Source organism: Pavona decussata, unplaced genomic scaffold, assembly GCF_977016875.1.
Source record: "Pavona decussata unplaced genomic scaffold, jaPavDecu1.1 SCAFFOLD_102, whole genome shotgun sequence".
Taxonomy (NCBI): Eukaryota; Metazoa; Cnidaria; class Anthozoa; order Scleractinia; family Agariciidae; genus Pavona; species Pavona decussata.
In genome coordinates this window covers 320,271-342,667 of record NW_028145517.1, presented here as the reverse complement: position 1 = coordinate 342,667, position 22,397 = coordinate 320,271, and the positions used below count along the sequence as shown (strand labels likewise).

At 41.3% G+C, this 22,397-nt stretch overlaps 4 protein-coding genes across 4 annotated transcripts in view; all 4 read right to left on the bottom strand.

Moving 5' to 3' along the window:
- Window positions 1-22,056, bottom strand: part of LOC146471456 (uncharacterized) — a 46,225-nt gene extending 24,169 nt beyond the window's left edge. The window contains exon 1 of the mRNA XM_085119931.1: window positions 21,977-22,056. The gene's annotated coding sequence lies outside the window, so the exon portion shown is untranslated. The remainder of the gene's footprint in view (window positions 1-21,976) is intronic.
- LOC146471448 (uncharacterized) overlaps window positions 1-22,397 on the bottom strand; it is a 217,558-nt gene that overhangs the window by 73,165 nt on the left and 121,996 nt on the right. The gene's annotated exons all lie outside the window — the stretch shown is intronic.
- LOC146471454 (uncharacterized) lies at window positions 736-22,089 on the bottom strand. The gene is made up of 3 exons (XM_085119933.1): window positions 21,977-22,089; window positions 5,709-6,384; window positions 736-5,272 (listed from the first exon to the last, which is right to left on the bottom strand). The coding sequence occupies exons 2-3, from the start codon at window positions 6,295-6,297 to the stop codon at window positions 1,170-1,172; spliced, it is 4,692 nt and encodes a 1,563-aa protein (XP_084976059.1). The 5' UTR covers window positions 6,298-6,384; window positions 21,977-22,089; the 3' UTR covers window positions 736-1,169.
- On the bottom strand, window positions 15,138-22,082 carry LOC146471455 (uncharacterized). Its single transcript, XM_085119932.1, has 3 exons — window positions 21,977-22,082; window positions 19,852-20,525; window positions 15,138-19,420 (listed from the first exon to the last, which is right to left on the bottom strand). Exons 2-3 carry the CDS (start codon window positions 20,438-20,440, stop codon window positions 15,315-15,317), a joined length of 4,695 nt encoding a protein of 1,564 aa, XP_084976058.1. The 5' UTR covers window positions 20,441-20,525; window positions 21,977-22,082; the 3' UTR covers window positions 15,138-15,314.

Genomic DNA, 22,397 nt, shown 5'->3' with positions numbered 1-22,397 from the left:
TGTGTTATAAGGAGTCACATCGGTAAAATTAAATCATAGAAAAGCTAAGAGTTTACTGAAAATTCAATAATAAGGCAAATAGTAAAGAAAAAAAAAAAAAGAAAGATTTTGTGGGTAATGTGGGATAGCGAATAGTATTGTCAAACGTCATGATGTATTTCAATACTGACTCCTTCGGTCATCGCCGATCATTGTGGCATGCAAAATAACACACTGCTTTTTCGTGTATTTACATCAATACTTTTCATACATGTTCTGCGTTATTACGTGTTGTTAAATATTAGCGTTTTTGAACAATAAAATGGCAAACAATAGAGAACACTTGAAAACGAGTCTAAGTGTGTATTCTTCGCGCTTTAAAGTCCGCTGTTTACGGTTAAGCGCATGCGCAAGCAGACCGGCTAAAAAATAAATTGTACGGGTCGAGGTGTGGTGGAACGATGTGTTGAAATCGCGCCCGAATTTTGATCATCCGCCCTTTGAAAAAGATTCGCGGCAAACTACAAAATCTCTTGTAATTGAGAATAAAACGGCAAATGTAGTCTTGATTTGATTTGTCACTTAAAAGACCTTGTGACCTAGCTCTCATCGCATTAATCCTCACGCGTATACGGAACGATGGCGGACGTAGAACGTAAATCCTGATGATTACTATTCGAAACAAAACAACAAGGACTTTTTTGTGGCAAATCATATCAACGCTTTTGTAATTAATTATATACAGCTTTAACTGAATTCAAATGAACTCTAGTTACTTTAGTTTTCTTCCGCCTATGATACCGAGATACACATTTTCAGAAACCCAGAATTCTAAATCACTTTTCGGAAAAAGTAATATATTAGAGATTAGGAAAGTACTGACTCAAAGTTTCTAATTTCGGGGTAACTGCTGAAGAGGATCCCTGAATTCCAGAGATCTTCATGCCTCCAGCCTTAATATGTGAGGTATTCCTGCGTGCGTTCTGAATTGTAATTTGATTTTGACACCGACTCAAAGTGCTGAGATTGCTGAACGTGTTGTTATTGTTGACGATGGTTCAGAGCATCATTAATCTTTATCTTTGTAACTTCGAGCCATCATATAACTTGAAGTTACTTCAAAAGAACCGGTCACAACATTAATCTGAGTGAGCAATAGACTCAAGCGGTTTCGTATTTCGTTGGTGCCGTCACCATTTCTGAACCTGTGGGAATTCGTGAGTGAATATTCGAAGGGTCTTAGCATCTTTGAATGCCGCCCAACAATACAATTTCTTCGTAAGAGTCATGCTCACTCCCATCATTCCGCATCCCATGATTAAATGATAGAGCTGCGGTTTACCACTAGCATAAAAATTGACATGACGGCTACGATCATAAACCACCATCCTGGCTTTGCTGGGGTCCTGTTCATCACTGACGAACCCTCTCATGTCTATGATGTCTCCATAAAAACCTGCCTCTAAGGTTTGTATTTTAACAACAAAGCGATTTCCATCTCTCGGGGGAGGAGAAGCGTAGTCTGGACCAGTAGGTTCTAAATCTGGATGGGCCTTAGATACCATAAAATACTCTTCTGTTGGCAAAGGCAATTCTATGGCGTTCCTTTGACCAGTGGCTTTGCAAATGTACTTGTGCTTCACCCAATGGAGTTTTTGACAATTCTTCCCGCAATACGAAGCTGTCATACAACTTCTGCATAATTTCAATTCAACGCCGCGACTGAAACAAAAGACGCAGTAAGGCTTCAGAGTAGCTGCTGTGAAATTCGTCTGCCCTTGGTCGTTTTGAGGACAGTGATTGTTATTAAATGATGTTGACACACTATTGGGAAGAGAAACACCATATCCCATGCATTGGCCTTCTTTTCGTGCTGTGAGTGCTTGTTTAAAAAACTTTCGTAATTCCTTTGGAAACGAATCACATTCGGAGGGACGAAGTCCTTCATGAAAGGCTGGCCCGCAGTTGTCGTGGATAAAGTTGTTTTCGATCACGCAAGATGGCTTTCCTGGACTTTGTTTACCCACCATTATTCCGCCCATTTTGTTGTTGCAAATCTCATTTCCTTTATAAAGGCCACCTGAATTGTTGTGCACACAAATGCCCCACCAAAGATTTTCAAACACCATGTTGTTCTCAAAAAGTACGTCATTGATGTTAAGGGTAGCGCGGAAACCGAACATTCCATTGTGGTAAATCTTGTTTCTACGTATCACAACGACTGGGGTCACTGGTGATGACAACGTAAATGCACCTACGACAATACCCTCGTATTTATTGTCATAAATCTCTGAATCTGTTATCATCACCCCCTTGGCAGGGACACCCGCTTTTGGGCCTTCATCAGCCCAAATTCCCCTGATATTTCCGTATATGTGGCATTTGTGAACTAACAAATGTCCCCCATCAAACACTCTGATCCCAAAGGCGTATGGATTTTCCATCCTTCCGTTTCCACTTATTTGGCATTTAATCAGTGCAGCAGACGAGTTAGGTCCTGATACGCCTATTCCACTACCTTTGCTGTCCCTGACCACGCATTCAAAAAACCTTGATGCTCCAAGAATAGATATCACTGGCTGCTCTGATACAGCGTTCCGAAATTTACATTTGTGGAATTCTACATCCGCGCCTGGTAGAACCACAATTCCATTCTTTGCAGAAAAATCAATGTTTTCGAAAAAGCAATTCTTTCGCAAAGAAAGGACGCCGCAGTTTATTGTAGTATTTGGTCTGCTACCAAGGGGAGCCATTATGGTGTCTGTTACAAAGGTGAACGTGTCGTCACCTGCCGCAGCGTCGTCTATTTCGTAATGTGAATTTTTGAGGAGCAGAACTTTGTTTCTCGAATTTTTGCTTTTGTTTCGTTGTAGGAGACTTCTGAGAGCTTCTGAACTGGTGGCAACTTCCCATTTTGCATCAAGATCTCCAAACTCATTTCTAAAAGCCTCATAACGACGACAACAGTCGGTATTGTGGTAATATGCGATGGCGGCCGAGCATAAAGCAGGAAGCCTCATGTCAAGCCCATTTAGAGCCAAAGCTTTCCTTGTGTACCCTTTCCAACAGTTGGGCATGATTTTAATGTACTCATCAGAATCATGGATACATTCTTTAAAATTTCCCATTTTCAGATACGCAGTTGCTCGATTGTTGAGCAAACGTGGGTCCGGGTGCTTTGCCCCCTTACTTGCTTCGAGAGCTTGTGTGTACGTTTCAACAGCTTCTTTGAAACACCCGTCTCTGAAAAAGTCGTTTCCTCGTAAACGGATCTCATCTGTGGCAGCATTTAGTAGATGCGTTTCTTTGTAACCTTCTGACGCCTGATTCTCAATTGGAGGCCGAGATGAGTACAGCACAGTTTTCTGCAACTTTTGAGAAAGAGGTAAAGTGTGTGGAAAAAGCTTTCTGATATCCTCGGGGGAAAGGACTTTACCGTCACTTGGACATGAATCCAAAATTTGAAATGCGAATCGTTCGGATACCTTGGCATCCTCTTGATGGCCATGGACGCTTAAATAAATGGCATTTTCATACACAATACGAGATGCCTCGCGAGTTAAAACGGCTGTTTTATTTTCCCGACCGATGTCCTGTTGATCCAGCAATTTCCTCAAATGATGCTGCAGCTCAGAAGCATGATTCGTTAACTTGGACCACATGTATAACTGAGAAGGGTTAACGACAAACGCAGATGGCTGTTCTGGTACACTCGCTATGACATCCGTAAGGATTTGGTCTGGCGATGGGAAATCGTGGAAAGATTGATGAACAATCCGCACTGCTCTAATCAATGACGAGGTGGTTTCTTCAAAGGTCATTCTGTTCCGAACTACCTCCTGAACGAGACGGTGCAATCCAAGGGATCTGGGGCTCTTTCTGTGAAAAAGTGAAAACTTGGTTAAAGTTTCTATGATGTGGTTTCTTATCAGAGGAAGACCATAACTTTGACTAGACGGGTCGTCAGCGGAAAGCAGTCGAACGTTGATTAGCTCATCTTGAATTTCATTCGGTGCCAGAAACGCAGCAGCTTGGACAAAACGGGATGCAGTTTCTCCATGAGGTGATTTTCGGACGTACTCAAAGTTTAAAAGCCACGTGGTGTGCACTGCCAGGCGGTGTTTAGACTCGTATTCCCAAAGTGGTTTTGCCCGTGGGTGCTGGCTCAACAAATTTAATCGCTGAATTTTGTACTCCTCAAGGTATGTACTGATGGAGCACTGAAGTGCTTTGATGTGGGCGCCGGCTTGTTCTAAGGCTAGAGGGAGAGCGCCAAGCTCGCGAACAAGCTCATCTAGAACAGCCTTTTGCTCTGTTGAATCACTGACATCACACCGGGTAATAAGAAACCTTCTTGCATCTTCTTCGGGGAAGGTAGAAACTTCAAGGCAACAAGATGGCTCCAGGTTGATAGACTCACAAACCTCCTTTGTTTCACGCCTTGTTGTTACAAGGATGTGGCCCCAAGCCTGCCTTTTCCACCGACCACACAATACTTTGTGCATTTGTTCAGAGAGATGTTGTTGGTCGACATCGTCAAGAACTAACAACCAGGGCTTCTGCTGCTTAGAGATCCATGTTAAAACTTTTGAAAGCGTCATATCGAACGAATTTGCCTGAATTTCCAAACGCAAGGCTAGGTCAGTTATGGAGTTTTCAAACTTTATGTCGTCTTCCATGGAAATCCAAAATACACCTCCCTCGTATTCGTGTTTATACTTCCATGCGAACTGAACCGCCAAGGTAGTCTTTCCACATCCTCCAAGACCGCAGATGGCTGCCATTCTCAATCCTTTGCTTTCTCCAAACGGGAGGCATCTTTCAAGGCTTTTGACTTCTTTTTCTCTACCTGTAAACCACTTGCTTTGGTCTGGAGCATCAAATACAACCTGACTGAAATCGTCTGAAGGAGACATGTTATTTACTCTTGTCATCAGCACATCCAAATTTCTCTGCATAGACAAACTTTTGGTTTCCAGGGTTTTACACAGGCTTTGCACTTTCTCTGTTATTTCCCACTGCATCTCATGTTCCTTGTCTTTAGAACTCATCTCTTCTCTTATCATTTCTTGATTGCTCTTTAGCCCTTCACAAGCCTTTTCCAGAATGGACTGTTTTTCTTGAAGTGAGACTATAGAGTTCTCGAACTCAGTCTTGAGCAAGCCAAGAGTAGCACGAATGTTGTCATCCTGCTCTTTGTGACTATCCAACGAGTCAGAAAGTTGTTGAATTTCCCTACGCATGTCTTGGAGAAGAGTGTCGTCAAGCGGTTTACCAAGGCATATCTCAAGCCCTGGAAAAAATGAGTAGGAAGGCAAATTTAAGCTACAATACGTTTACTTAATCTTCGTGGAATTGTGGCTTCACATAGTAGCTCCTTCGAAAGATTTCAATGATTGAGCAAACAGAGTTGCAAATGATGTATTGCATGTCTTCGCGGCACGTACTAATCTTCGAGACCAAACGCCTTTTGTGGCCTTTGTTTCACCCACAGAAAAAAGGGCGCGGGGAGGGGAGAGAGGCAGAATGCATCTGCCCTAGCAGGTTAGACTATAGTGCAGCCTCACGCTGAACTTCCGAAGAGACGTGCACAATACTCCAGGCAGGAAACAAGGTTAAATTATGCAAAAAACCTATCTCAACTTTAATACAATAACCTTTCTTAACAAGCTGCTCACTTTACTCGTTTGATTCATTTACACATTTACTGCCAGGCCCCCCTGACTTACCCTGATTCCTCCACAATTTGAGTTCACCCAGAATTCTCACTTCATCAGAAGGTTCCACTTTCAGGTTCACGACTAGAGCTTCCATGAGATCAAAGCAGTCATCGTAATGCGCTTCCGTCCAGTCCGTGACGTCGCAATGTGCCCATTTGTTGCGGACTTTGGACCTCACATCCTCAGCAAACCGTTTGACAGACGTGAAGGGCAATGCTCCACACAGGACAGCCAGAGCTGCTGAAGAGTCGAAAGAATGGTCAAACGCGTTGAACTGCGCCATAAATGGCTTCATGAAGAGCTTGGCCAAAGAAACTTCGTCCTTTACAGAGTAGTCGTAGTGACGTGGATGCCGATGAGTTGCAGCATTATTGTTAATGCTTCCGTAGTTCAAATTTATTATTGATGGTGAGATGGTTTTGTTGTGAGTAGCAAACGTCTGTTTGTCCAATCCAAAGTTTCGCACCACATGTTGGTAGAATGGTGTCATTTCGTTCTTAATTTTCTCTCTGAGGCATGGAGTTAGAACATGATGAAGAGCAATCCCCACAACTAACCACCGACGCTGCTCTGTTGAGGATGCTACTGAAGAGGCCATTATAGCAGTTGTCTATCTTTTCACTTCAATTAATACAAGCTGGTTCAATGGTTCAATATTCTCGCTTGTTCTTAACTGGAGAGGGGCCTACAATAATGAGAGCGTTAATAGTTAATTTTCAGTACTAGGCCTAGTTGAAACACTGCACTGCACTGTTGCAACACTGGCAACATCATGAAAGCGTGATTTCCTGCCGTTTTCGCGAACTAGGCCGAGGCAGCGCTGGAAACCTTTCTAGCGCAAAAACTAACGGTGACTCGGTGAACCTAGTAAGAAGAGTTAGAATAGCAGAATTTACCACGAAATAAATGCACTCCACGAAAGGAACCTCGTGCAAGGTTGTAGAGCGTGAAGTTGTGTTGGTAATATGTGGGTCTGTGTAGTTGCTTGGTTCTGACTTTTTATGGTATCGGAAGTGAGGGGCACAAGGCGATATCGTGAGGAATTAAAATTCTTGTACTTGTAGAGATTCGAATGTAATTTGCAAATGGTTGGAGCGAATGTTAATCGCGTGTCTTGAATTAACTGTTTTCGAGTGTTTTAAAAGTTCGAAATCTACGAGCAAAGGCTTTTTCGGGCTCCAATAAGTTATAAACGTGCACTATCAGTCTCTTGTTTTTCCAGTTATGGATTATCGTGATGTTGCATCAGGGAGCAGCATTGAGAAAATAGAACGTAATAGGTTAGATCGTGCACAGAGAAGGGTGGCAAAGATTGTCTTGAAGAGCAAAGATTCAGACGCCGAGAAGAATTTAAAATGGCTTCCCTTGTCTATGAGGCGTGACATGCATGCTATTAATTTGACTTTCGAATGCTTAAAGGAATCCCCTCCAATGTTTTTTAAAGATTATTTTAAAGGGAACCTCCATTCTGACAACAAATTGACGGTTAAGTGTTGGAAATAGTGTCTAAATTTTAAATTTTAGTCTAAAACGTAGAAATGACATTCAAGTGTGTTAAAAATTAGATATGATTATCGACTAATTTCGCTTTTAAATTTCCTTGGTACAGCCATTTTGAATTTTATGGCATGTAACGGTTGCCGCTATTGTTATTCAGCAGAAGTTTTTTTGCGTGAAACAATTGAGCAACCGTTTTACGTCATGAAATCCAAGATGGCGGCGCTCGGAAATTTAAAAGCGAAAATAGGCGATAATCAAATCATGTTTTTTTTCTGACACTGAAATATCATGTCCATGTTTTCCAACGAAATTTCAAAGTAGATTGTATTTTCAACAAGTTTCGAGAGTGGAGGTTTCCTTTAAGGCTTTTAGAACTATCCACAACACGAGGGGGACTGGGAAGAACTTAATGCTTCCGAACGTGAGAACTGAGACTGCAAGGAAGTCTTTTTATTTCAATGGAACAAAACTTCTTAATGATATTCTAAATTAAACGAAGGATGTTAACTCGGTCATGATTTTTAAAACTTTAGAATTCTATAGGTCAGGAGCTTTTTTAAAATTACTTTTAAAGTTATTGGCTGTATTTAAGCTTTTTAGGCTCTTTACTTTTTTGCTGGGCCTTTATTTATCAGCATTTTATGCTGAAGAGGTCGCCATGGTTAAATAACTATAATAAAATTATTATTATTATTATTATTATTATTATTATAGTAGTAGTAGTAGTAGTAGTAGTAGTAGTAGTAGTAGTAGTAGTAGTAGTAGTAGTAGTAGTAGTAGTAGTAGTAGTAGTAGTAGACTTTCTCAAAGTCGCTCGCTCGATTCTCATTGAATGGACCTGGCGCGAGCGACTTTTATCACTTGCAGCGCGCAAAATTTACAGGAGGAATTTTCCTCCTGTAGCATTATCCAATCAGAACCAGCGATATGAAAGTACACGTCAATCAAGCCAGATCATAACCAGATCACGCGCGAAGCTGTTCGAACATACAACACTAGCTCTTCGATAGCGATTGTTATTTCGGTCTACGACCAAGAACTTCTAAATTCCTCGCACTGATTATACGTTCATTTAACGACGCAATTCGTGTATGGGTTGCAAAAAGCAAAGTACAGAGATGTCCGCGAACATCAGCGCAAAGTAATCGAAAGTCACTGTTGTGGAAAGGACGTGTTTTTATCGGCGCCTACAGGATGATTGGGAAAAAAAGCTTGACCTTTGAGGTGGCTCCATTCGTTTTCGATTTTCTAGGTCACGGCGAAAGAGCAGAGGTTATGTCCGTTTGCTTGGTTCCGGTTAAACGGACATCAACATCAAGAGGCGATCGATCGGTATCTTGTGGCTTATACTGACCGAGTTATATGCTGCATTTTTAATGAGTCTTTTGATAATAACGAGATATAAAGCCTCAACCTTGTTCGGCAAGCATTCTTCGGCCGTTAACTTGTTCGGTTGTTATATACCGATACGGATTCGGCTGTTAACCCAAACGAGTTAACGGCCGAATGAATTTCGTTCGGTATATAATAGGAAAGTCAAACCCATTAGAGCCAATGCATTTTATGTTGTTTTCCAGGTTTTTCCGTCAAGACAACACTCTGCATGTCATACTGTGCCGGTGCTTTCATTTTAAAATTTATTATTGCAGTAGCAGCGCTAGCAGTAGCCGGTATTATTATTATTACTCGCACATTCGAAGTAAAGCATTTTAAAAATCTTCGCGAAGCGAATCGACATAATTTCTGCAGTCATCAAAATGTAAACAAAATCTTTGCATGAACAGTGTGTAGTGCGATACAGTCATTTCGCGGGGCTGATAAGAAAATGACTTGTCGTTTCACTGTTCAAATGCGTTGTCAACGTTTGAAAATGTTTTGCAAATGCGTTGGCCCAATTTTTAAATGATTTTCAACGTATTTCAGTTTCGTTCGGAAACATTCCCAACGTTTTGAAACGCGTTGGGAAAGTTTTCCAATGCAATTGTAGACGTTTCCAAAGATGCCTTTAAAAGACTGAAATGACAAGAATGCATTGAGTTGACAGTTTGACAACTTCGCACCCTGAAAAGTTCGCGCCAAAATGACGTCACTTGATTCGATTTCCAGCAAGGGAAACAAGTCGAGCTCTCGCTCGCTCACGCTCCGCGCTCGCTCGCTCGAGCTCTGACGATCGCGCTTCGCGCTCTCTAAGCTCGACTTGTAAGCAAGTCTATAGTAGTAGTAGTAGTAGTAGTAGTAGTAGTAGTAGTAGTAGTAGTAGTAGAGTAGTAGTAGTAGTAGTAGTAGTAGTAGTAGTAGTAGTAGTAGTAGTAGTAGTAGTAGTAGTAGTAGTAGTAGTAGTAGTAGTATTTTTTCCCCCACTGCTTGGTATCGTTCTTTGTTATTTTCCCTCCCCACCACCTCAGTACCAGCCTGCCTACGACAATAAATACTATAATCTTTGTGCAATAGTAGTGCGTACTACATCAACGATTCCATTGATAGAAGGACTTATGTGACATGGCAGCTTTAACACTAACAGGAGAGGGGGAAATCTGCCCACGGCGAAGTTGAACCTGAATAACTTTAATATTCAAGCAAACGCGCTGAAACTTCTGGGAAAATTTGATATTATCACAGAACGACTACTAGTATAACTGTGGAAGGTGAGAGATGGGATTTGACAGGGCTATCGGTGAAAGGTGGGGAGGGGGGAGGGGTGGGTAAATTGTGGAGAACACCCCTGCACTGCTGAAGAGTAGAAAGTAACCCAGGAAGGTTCAAATTGAATGGGTTCAAGTGGGGATTGGTGCTAAGTTATGGAGGGGCCACACGCTTAAGTCACATGTTAGCATGGGTGGAAAATCACTTGGGACTTTGACACGCCACTTGACATTACAAGTAGAATTACGTCACACTAGACAAACTATTGAGCTATAGACTATTGCACAATGCTTGGTATGGTGACAGGCACAACCAGACACTGGTTTAGACATTAACTACTCAGTATCAGTTTAAATACGTAAATTAAGAAGAAAATGAATTCCAAAATTTTGGGCCTTGATAAACTACAGAAAATTTCCTAACATGATTTTGTTCCAGAGACTGATTGAGATTTATTATAGTGTACATTTCTTGTTTCACATCATGTAGAGTGGAAATGGGAACCAAGTAGCTTATTCTGGTAAGAAAACATAAACAAGCCTATCTAACTGGTAGATATTAGTCAAATTACTTCTACAGCGAGTTACGGGCCAAAGAGCTGAAAGAGAGCCGTATAACAGAAACTTTTACATCTCACCACTCAACTGACTGCGAGACTAAGTGGTATTTCAGGCATTTCAAACATGAACTTTGGCTCCTGTTCAAACAACCCTACATTCAAACAGTATTTCTACCCACTTTGGGAGGTAATCTTTTTATAGTGAACAATATCTTGAAATATATTAACTGAACATTTGTTTAGAAGTTCAGCTGGCTCGGAGCAGGACAGGAGCTGGAGTTAATTTTTTGGTGAAATGTCTGTCCGGAAGGCATGACCCACGTATCTCAGAGACTTGGATTAATGGGAATAAATTCTTTAAATATTATCACGAACTTTTTTACTGCTCGAAATCCAATCCCTTCTGTTTCTGAGGGGAAGTATGTTAGTAGCTAGTTAGTATTTTCCAAAAGCCAGGTGACCACAGCTTGCAAATTCGATTAGGAATGAGTTACCGTTCCCTAAAATTTTCAGCTAAATAATCCGAACAGATCACGCTGTTGTTAGCTTACAGAAATAAAAGGGCCATCTATATTATAAGACGAACTGACAACAGAGGTTACGGCATTTCAAGGCTTCTGTTTATTAATAAATGTTCTTGTTAGTTGTTCTTACCAGGAGAAGCGGTGGAAGGCTGCTGATTAATTTGCCAACCGAAATGATCCGGTCCGACTAATACTATTGCCCTATGATATTGAACATTTCTAACTGACTGAATTGAGGTTACTTAATTATGGACAAACTGAGATGGCCGACGATGACAACAAAATCTAAATGTAATTTAACTGAAGATCCTGCATCGTGGATCCATAATCAAGCTATGAGATTGCTACTCTCTTCAGTACATTCTCGTTCGTAAATTCGCTAAAATAGAAAAAACTCGAAATTCAAAACGACCGAGACAACAGAACAAATAAACAGATCCCTACGGTTAAACTGAATATTTCAAAGGCATTACAACCAACCAAGGCATTAAACAATATTCCAACTCTCTTAACCTGTTTACCTAGAGATTTATAAACAAAATTTCACGTTATAGATAGCAATGTATTGCCTGTACTTACCTACTTGGTTATTTCACTTGTTCGCCATATTGCATGGCTTCCGAGTTTCCAGATATTTTCACTCGCTACAAATGTAACTGATCCAATTCAAACTATATAAAACCAGATCCGACACTGCAGCTGACCAATGTGACGCTGTGTTCTTCTTTCACTTTCGGATTTCGCCTTTTTGGGTTGGTTTTCAAAGCCAGAATTATCAGGGAACAAGAGAGCATCGAGTTCGAAAACGAAAGTAAATCTTGTCTGATCGCGTGACTGTCTGTAAAGATCCGGGACATTACATGTTTTGAGAGTGAGCGTCTGTATGTCACGTCAATATCATGACAAACCAGTTTTGAAAGCGTCGGGGCTAGGGTAGGGTAGGAGAGAACAGACAATTGGAATTTTACATTTTGAAAGAGTATTTTTGCGCTTCCCTCCCCCAAATCAAAATCGTAACAGTCTACTCAGTGAACCTTTTTTCCCCTCCCTTCCCAAAAATTAACTAAAAACGTTAGCTCAGTATCAATTACAAGCAATAGTTTAGAGGTGCGGCCGGAGGGGGGGAGGCAGGGTAGGAAAGAGAATTGATATTTTCCTTCGTTTAAGGCCGCGAAAGACCATTGCCTAATGAATAAATTCATAAACTCAAACTTCTGTGGAAGGTTTTTACACCTAAACCCCAACATCTCTGAATTCTCAAGTCGACTGCGCTAAAAATTTGCGGGATGTTGGGAGATGGCGGAGTTAAATCATGAGTGTCATTTTGCGGGCAGATCACACATTGTCGTAAAGTTTTAAGCTGTTAAGGTGGCTGAACACAGTTTACGCGCGCTTTACAGATTCTGTAAGTGATGCCATTAAGCGCGCGCTAGGGTTGTGGTAAGCAAATACAGTGGTCGATAAAGTGATCCCTCAATTTCACATGAAATGGATAATAAAGTTAAGTTTTGATCCTAAATAACTAAGTTTCTCGTTTCTTTTCTTTCCGAGCAAAAAAAACATTCACCAAGACCTTTCGCATGCTTTTCATCTTTGCCATGAAACCCAAATAAAACCACGCATGCGCATTTGACCAAAAAATTGCGACTGGTTGTTTTCTTGGAAATGAACTGTTTTCTAAGGAACCGCTCATTAGAATTCCCTGAAATTTGACATGAAAATAGTTTCCTAAAAGCGTAACTCGCCTACAAAGAGAAACTTAAATCTAACAGAGGGTATCTTCACAAAACATTAAAATGCAAAATCAATATTGGCAGGAGATCTCTCTGTCAAAATTACATGAAAATAGTGCAACTGTGTCAGTGTTTTTTTGAGTTGTTCTGGATACAAAAAATGGAAAAAATCTAGTGAGTATATTTTCTAAAAATAAAGGAAACCTACTATTTATGGACGTTTAGTAGTTCGCTGCGTTGCCATGGAGACGGTACTTAGCTCAACAAGACGTACGAAAATTCATTCTTTCTTAGTTAGTCTTACACCATACCAATTTTGGGCGTTCAGAAGTACATAGTTTCCAAATAACGTCTTCTAACGCCTGTACACTAAAAAACTATTCGGCCACCTTAAAATAAGCGTGCGTAGGAGCGCGATTCCGTGTGATTTTGTGAGTTTTTCGCTGTTTGAAGACGCTGAAATTGGGACGAGACGTCAAACAGCGAAAAACGCACTGAATTCCAACGGAAACGCTTGCTACGCACATTATGCTAAAGTTGGAATTACTGAAAAGCAGTTTTTGTTTCCAAGTTTTTCCGTTGACATGCAAGCGTCCAAAGTTAAATAATTGCATTATCCAGTGGTCAGTTATAACCTATTTCTACGTAAAGTCACAGAAGCAAATTTTGCAATCATTTTTTAAGGACTTGTTGAATTGAAAATTGTTGGCTTCTAAAGGAGTTAAAAAGGCAAGATTAGACTTAAAAGCCTTCCTTCTTCTTTTTGAATTTTTTTGTTGTTGTTGCAATTCCGCTTCTGTGTCATCACAATACACTAAATTTACCTCATTTATATATCATGCCCTGGACTTTTATATCCACGACGAAATCTTGTACACAAAGCAAACCGAGGTCGTCCCGATTAGCCTTAAATCAACTGGTGCTTAGCGTAGATCTTTGATACCAGGTTAGAGGAAATGGCCATCTCCCAGAGGATGAATAAACGGTACGTGAATATAAAACATCAGCGTGGCCGTACAGGCAACTCCACGTGACGTGAGGTACAAGGGCGAACAGACCTTCATTGACAAGGTTCTGTTGCCGAGAATGAAGGAATTGGTGAGGATGAAAGAACGAACTCGAAACACATGAGCTAATCTAGGTGATCGCACGTCTCGTGTGAGTTTTGGAAACAAAATCGCACAACCCAATGTACAGATACGGTGCAACGTTTTAAAAAAACGTCATGTCAAGGGTTTCCCGACAATTTTCTAACTTTGTTGTCTTCTCCCAATTGGATTTAAGCACGATGGAAGGGAAATGCTCTTCACGTTATCCTGGTCCGATCAAAGGTACATATCCACTGTTATTATGAATGAAAAATTTTGCTCGAATCTTTTCAAGTCTAGTAAACCACTTAGAAGACACCACTTCTGAGCTTATTTCTAGAACGATGTTTGCCCACCTCCAAAAATGTCGACATTACCTCCTTCTTGAAAAGATGAAAAGATACATTTGGAAAGTGTGAAAGAACTTGTGTTATAAGGAGTCACATTGGTAAAATTAAATCATAGAAAAGCTAAGGGTTTACTGAAAATTCAATTATAAGGCATATAATAAAGAAAAAAAGAAAGATTTTGTGGCTAATGTGGACAATGTGGGATAGCGAATAATATTGTCAAACGTCATGATGTATTTCAATACTGACTTCTGCGGCCATCGCCGATCATTTTGGCATGCAAAATAACACACTGCTTTTTCGTGTATCTACATCAAAACTTTTCATACATGGTCTGTGTTATTACGTGTTGTTCAATATTAGCGTTTTTGAACAATAAAGTACCAAACAGTAGAGAACACTTGAAAACGAGACTAAGTGTGTATTCTTCACGCCTTAAAGTCCGCTGTTCACGGTTAAACGCATGCGCAAGCCGACCGGCTCAAAAATATATTGTACGGGTCGACGTGTGGTTGATGTGTTGAAATCGCGCCCGAATTTTGATCATCCCCTCTTTGAAAAAGATTTGCGGCAAACAACAAAATCTATTGTAATTGAGAATAAAACGGCAAATGTAGTTTTGATTTGATTTGTCACTTGAAAGACCTTGTGACCTAGCTCTCATCACATCAATCCTCACGCGTATACGGAACGATGGCGGACAAAGCACATAAATCCAGAAGAAAACTATTCGAAACAAAACAACAAGGACTTTTTTGTGGAAAATCATATCAACGCTTTTGTAATTAATTATATACAGCTTTAATTGAATTTAAATGGACACTAGTTACATTAGCTTTCTTCCGCCTATGACACCGAGGTACACATTTTCAGCAACCCAGAATTCTAAATCACTTTTCAGAAAAAGTATTATATTAGAAATTAGGAAAATACTGACTCAAAGTTTCTAATTTCGGTGTATTGGTTGAAGAAGATCCATGACTTCCACAGATCTTCATGCCTCCGGCCTTAGGCATTCCTGCCTGCGTTCTGAATTTTTTCCAACGCCTCCAACAGCTGAGATTGCTGAACGTGTTGTTTCTGTTGACGATGGTTCAGTGCATCAGTAATATTTGTCGTTGCAAATTCGGGCCATCAAATAACTTCAAAAGAACCAAAGTCACAACGTTAATCTGAGTGAGCAAGAAGCTCACGCGGTTTTGTATTTCGTTGGTGCCATCACCATTTCTGAACCTGTGGAAATTCGTGAGTTAATATTCGAAGGGTCGTAGCATCTTTGAATGCCGCCCAACAATACAATTTCTTCGTAAGAGTCATGCTTACTCCCATCATTCCGCACCCCATGATTAAATGATAGAGCTGCGGTTTACCACCAGCATAAAAATTGACATGGCGGCTACGATCATAAACCAGCATCCTGGCTTTGTTGGGGTCCTGTTCATTACTGACGAACCCTCTCTTGTCTATATTGTCTCCAAAATAACCTGCCTCTAAGGTTTGTATTTTAACAACAAAGCGACTTCCATCTCTCGGGGGAGGAGGTGCGTTGTCTGGACCAGTAGATTCTAAACCTGGATAGACCTTGAGTACCGTAGAATACCCGTGTGTTGGCAAAGTCAATTCAACAGCGTTCCTTTGACCAATGGCTTTGCAAATGTACTTGTGCTTTACCCAGTGGAGTTTTTGACAATCTTTCCCGCAATACGTGGCTATCATACAACCTCTGCATGATTTCAATTCAACATCGCGACTGAAACAAAAGACGCAGTAAGGCTTTAGTGTAGCCGCCGTGAAATTTGTCTGCCCTTGGTCGTTTTGAAGACAGTGATTGTTATCAAATGACGCTGACACACTATTGGGGAGAGAAACACCCTTCACCATGTATTGACCTTCTTTCTTTTGTGCTTCGAGTGCTTGTTTAAAAAACTTTAGCAATTCCTTTGGAAACGAATCATATTCGGAGGGACGAAGGCCTTCATGAAAAGCTGGTCCACAGTTGTCATGAATAAAGTTGCTTTCTATCACGCAGGATGGCTTTCCTGGACTTTGTTTACCCACCATTATTCCGCCCATTTTGTTGTTGCAAATCTCATTTCCTTTATAAAGGCCACCTGAATTGTTGTGTACACAAATACCCCACCAAAGATTTTCAAACACCATGTTGTCCTTAAAGAGGACGTCATTGATATTAAGGGTAGCGCGGAAGCCGAACATTCCATTGTGGTAAATCTTGTTTCTACGTATTACAACGACTGGGGTCACTGGTGATGACAACGTAGCTGCACCTACGAGAATACCCTCGTATTTATTGTCATAAATCTCTGAATCTGTTACCATCACCCCCCTGGCTGGGACAGCCGTTGTTTGGCTTCCATCAGCACAAATTCCCCTGATATTTCCATATATGTGGCATTTGTGGACTAATAAAAGCCCCCCGTCAGCCACTCTGATCCCAAAAGTGTATGGACGTTCCATCTTTCCGTTTCCACTTATTTGACATTTAATCAGCGCAGCGGACGAGTCAGGTCCCATTACGGCCATTCCACTACCTTTGCTGTCCCTGACCACGCATTCAAAAAACCTTGTTGCTCCAAAAATAGACATCACTGGCAGATATGATACAGCATTCCGAAATTTACATTTGTGGAATTCTACATTCGCGCTTGGTAGAACCACAATGCCATTCTTTACAGAAAAATCAATGTTTTCGAAAAAGCAATTCTTGTCCAAAGAAAGGTCGTCGCAGTTTATTGTAGCATTTGCTCTGTTACCAAGGGTAGCCATTATGGTGTCTATTATGGCAAACATGTCGTCACCAACTGCAGCATCGTCTATTTCGTAATGTGCATTTTTGAGGAGCAAAACTTTTTTTCGCGAATTTTCGCTTTTGTTTCGTTCTAGGAAATGTCTGAGTGCTTCTGAACTGGTGGCAACTTCCCATTTTGCATCAAGATCTTTAAACTCATTTCTAAACTCCTCATAACGACGACAATCATCTGTATCGTGATAATATGCAATTGCAGCCGAGCATAAAGCCGGAAGCCTCATGCCAAGTCCATTTAGGGCCAAAGCTTTCCTTGTGTACCCTTTCCAACAGTTGGGCATGATTTTGATGTACTCGTCAGAATCTTGGATACATTCTTTGAAATTTCCCATTTTCAGATACGCAGTTGCTCGATTGTTGAGCAAGCGTGGGTCCGGATGCTTTGCCTCCTTATTTGCTTCGAGAGCTTGTGTGTACGTTTCAGCAGCTTCTTTGAAACACCCGTCTCTGAAAAAGGCGTTCCCTCGTAAACGAATCTCATCTATGGCGGCATTTTTTAGATGTGTTTCGTTTTTACCTTCAAACGCTTGTTTTTCAACTGGAGGACGAGATGAGTACAGCACAGTTTTCTGCAACTTTTGAGAAAGAGGTAAAGTGTGAGGAAAAAGCTTTCCGATATCCTCCAGGGCAAGGACTTTACCGTCACTTGGACATGAATCCAAAATTTGAAATGCAAATCGTTCGGATTCCTTGGCATCCTCTTGATGGCCATGGACGCTTAATTGGATGGCATTTTCATGCACAATACGAGATGCCTCGCGAGTTAAAACGGCTGTTTTATCTTCCCGTTTGATGCCTTGCTGATCCAACCACTTCCTCAAATGATGCTGTAGCTCAGAGGCATGACTAGTTAACTTGGACCACATGTACAACTGAGAAGGGTTGACGACCAATGCGGATGGCTGTTCTGGTACACTCGGTATGATATCCGTAAGGAATTGGTCTGGCGATGGGCAATCGTTGAAAGATTGATGAACAATTCGCACTGATCTAATTAATGACGAGGCGGTTTCTTCAAAGGTCATTCTGTCTCGAACTACCTCCTGAACCAGACGGTGCAATCCAAGGGATCTGGGGCTCTTTCTGTGAAAAAGTGAAAACTTAGTTAAAGTTTCTATGATGTGGTTTCTTGTCAGAGGAAGATCATAATTTTGACTAGACGGGTCGTCATCGGAGAGCAATCGAACGTTGATTAGCTCTTCTTGGATTTCATTCGGCGCCAGAAACGCAGCAGCTTGGACAAAACGGGATGCAATTTCCCCATGAGGTGATTTTCGGACGTACTCAAAGTTTAAAAGCCACGTGGTGTGCACTGCCAAGCGGTGTTTAGACTCGTATTCCCAAAGTGGTTTTGCCCGTGGGTGCTGGCTCAACAAATTTAATCGCTGACTTTTGTACTCCTCAAGGTAGGTACTGATGGAGCACTGAAGAGCTTTAATATGGGCGCCGGCCTGTTCTAGGGCTAGAGGGAGACAGCCAAGCTCACTGATAAGATCATCCAAAGCAGCCTTTTGTACTTTTGAATCATTGACATCACACCGGGTAACAAGAAATCTTCTTGCATCCTCTTCGGGGAAGGTAGAAACTTCAAGACAACAAGATGGCTCCAAGTTGATAGACTCACAGACCTCTTTTGGTTCACGTCTTGTTGTTAGAAGGATGTGGCCGCAAGCCTGCCTTTTCCACCGACCACACAACACCTTGTGCATTTGTTCAGAGAGGTGTTGTTGGTCGACATCATCAAGAACTAGCAACCAGGGCCTCTGCTGTTTAGAGATCCATGTTAAAACCTTTGAAAGCGTCATATCGAACGAATTTGCTTGAATTTCCAAATGCAAGGCTAGGTCAGTTATGGAGTTTTCAAACTTTGTGTCGTCTTCCATGGAAATCCAAAATACACCTCCCTCGTATTTGTGTTTATATTTCCATGCGAACTGAACCGCTAAGGTAGTCTTTCCACATCCTCCAAGACCGCAGATGGCTGCCATTCTCAATCCTTTGCTTTCTCCAAACGGGAGGCATCTTTCAAGGCTTTTGGCTTCTTTTTCTCTACCTGTAAACCACTTGCTTTGGTCTGGAGCATCAAATACAACCTGACTGAAATCATCTGAAGGAGACATGTTATTTACTCTTGTCATCAGCACATCCAAATTTCTCTGCATAGGCAAACTTTTGGTTTCCAGGGTTTTACACAGGCTTTGCACTTTCTCTGTTATTTCCCGGCACTGAATCTCACGTTCCTTGTCTTTAAAACTCATCTCTTCTCTTATCATGTCTTGGTTGATCTTTAGCCCTTCACAAGCCTTTTCCAGAATAGACTGTTTTTCTTGAAGTTCGACTATAGAGTTCTCGAACTCAGTCTTGAGCGAGCCAAGAGTAACGTGAATGTTGTCATGTAGCTCTTTGTGACCATCCAAAGAGTCAGAAAGTTGTTGAATTTTCCTACTCATGTCTTGGAGAAGAGTGTCGTCAAGCGGCTTTCCAAGGCATATCTCGAGCCCTGGAAAAATGAGTAGGAAGGCAAATTTAAGCTACAATTATACGTTTACTTAATCTTCGTGGAATTGTGGCTTCACATAGTCGCTCCTACGAAAGATTTCAATAATTGAGCAAACAGAGTCGCAAATGATGTAATGCGTGTCTTCGCGGCAAGCACTAACCTTCGAGAGCAAATGCCTTTTGTGGCCTTTGTTTCACCCAAAAAGGGCGAGGGTAGTGGGAGTGCCACAGCAGACATCTCCCCTAGCAGATTAGGCTAGTGCAACTTTATTATGGACTTCCGAAGAGACATGTACAATACTCCAGGCAGGAAACAAAGTTAAATTATGTAGAAAAACTATCTCAACTTCGCACACTAACCTTCCTTAACAAGTTGCTCACTTTACTGGTTTTATTGATTTACACATTTGCCCCCAGGCCCCCCTGACTTACCCTGATTCCTCCACAATTTGAGTTCACCCAGAATTCTCACTTCATCAGAAGGTTCCACTTTCAGGTTCACGACTAGGGCCTCCATGAGATCAAAGCAGTCATCGTAATACGCTTCCGTCCAGTCTGTGAAGTCGCAATGTGCCCATTTGTTACGGACTTTGGACCTCACGTCCTCAGCCAATCGTTTGACAGACGTGAAGGGCAATGCTCCACACAGAACAGCCAGAGCTGCTGAAGAGTCGAAGGAATGGTCAAACGCATTGAACTGCGCCATAAAAGGTTTCATAAAGAGCTTAGCCAATGAAACTTCGTCCTTTACACAGTAGTCGTAGTAACGTGGATGCCGATAAGTTGCAGCATTATTGTTAATGCTTCCGTAGTTCAAGTTTATTGTTGATGGTGGAATGGTTTTCTTCTGAGTAGCAAACGTCTGTTTGTCCAATCCAAAGTTTCGCACCACATGTTGGTAGAACGGTGTCATTTCGTTCTTAATTTTCTCTCTGAGGCATGGAGTTAGAACATGGTGAAGAGCAATCCCCACAACCAACCACCGACGCTGCTCTGTGGAGGATGCTGCTGAAGAGGCCATATTAGCAGTGGTCTATCTTCTCATTCATTTAATACGAACTGTTTCAATGGTTCAAAGTTCTCGCTTGTTCTTAACTGGAGAGGGCCTACAATAATGAGAGCATTGATAATTAATTTTCAGTGCTACGCCCACTGCACTACATTGTTACAAATCTGGCAACACCATGAAAGCATAATTTCCTGCCGTTTTCGCGAACTTGGCCGAGACAGCACCGAAAACCTTTCTAGCGGAAAAACTAACGTCGAGTCGGTGAACCTTGTTAGAAGAGGTAGAGTAGCAGAATTTGCCCAAAAATAAATAGCCGTGCACTTCGCAAAAGGAACCTCGTGCAAGGTTGCAGAGCGTGAAGTTGTGTGGGTAATATGTGGGTCTGTGTAGTTGCTTGAAGCCGAAAGTTAGGTGTCGAAAAGCGAGGGCCACTAGACGATATCGTGAGAAATTCAAATTCTTGTACTTGTAGAGATTCGAATGTAATTTGCATATGAATGGAGCGAATGTTAATCGCGTGTCTTGAATTAACTGTTTTCCAGCGTTTTGAAAGGTTCGAAATCTACGAGCAAAGGCTTTTTCGGGCTCCAATAAGTTACAAACGTGCACTAGTTTTCTTTTCCCACCTCTTGGTATCGTTATTTGTTACCAGTTTCAGTTTAAATTTTAAAGGTTTTTAGAGGTTTTAGGTGTGACGCCCGTTTTCCTGACAGAATCTTATTATCCCTAAACAGTGTCTGCCGATTTGAGTCATACTTGATCGCTCACCTGTGGTATTAAGAATAATTTACCCTTGTTTACCGTTCTTAGGCAAACTTAAAGAGAAATAGAATGCCGCATTGTAAAAGAGTTTCTGTGTACCGAAATCCTGCGAACAGGGGCCTTGAATATTGTAAGATTGTTCAGATAAGACTGAACTCGTGGTGTTTGTACTTTAATTTTTCGAATTTCCTGTTAAAATTAGATAGAAGTGAAATAGGTCTATAATTACTTGAGCCCTTCTCATTAACAATTTTAATTTGGTGGGATAAAGGAATAAGAATGCTGGACAAGACTATAAAACAGTGAGCCTTATTGTTTTGGAATGGACTTTATTTCAAGTTCGATCACAACTGGAGTCACCGTCGTAACTCGAAGAATGAATTTAAGTGTCTTGTACGATTATAATAGTCAGCAAACCGTGACACGGCGACGATGGTGTTCCATCAGACATGAATTATGAATTTTAAGCATTCTGGAACGGGTTCAATATCCGTCTTTCGTGAAGAAAAGCTGGCTGTGAGAACATAATCTCTTACATTCTCTTTAGTAGATCTAACTATATTAACCTACAAGGAACCCTCACAGACCAAATAAACGGACATGTTCGATTGTCAATACTGCACTTGCAGTGAAATACTTTCAGGGCTTTGTGTTCGCGCGCAAGCTATTTCAATAGCTTGCGCGCGTGTTGACAAAGCTTCCTTTGGCACCTGACATGCTTAACTGGAGTTTTAAAACGTTATTTTGCTTCATGAACAGCGATGAGCTGAATGAGTGCTTACTTACCAAGTGTAAATGCACTTGTTCAGCAGATTCAACTGTATTCGGACTTCCTGCGGGTTACAAACAGATTCTTGGAATTTCGAAGTTGGTTTCCAGCTTTGACTAAATAGGACCACAATGGACTTCTTTCGATGGTTTTCTTCGTCTATCCTCTAAACTTTCTTCGTCTTAGACTTTTTTTCAGAATTCAAAATTCTTGCAACCAGCTGCCGACGGTGAAAGCGAAAGTTATTTGTCTTCCGTCGCGTGACTATCTTGACGTCACTAGATCCGGGACATTGCATGTATCTATTGCCAAGCATTTCACGACAAAACACCAGAAACGCAGTAACGCAACTAAACTTCGTTTTTCTTTGTTTGTTTGAACTATGCACTGAAATATACACTCTCCGGCCCAACAACAACGGATCCCTACGTAAAGCGA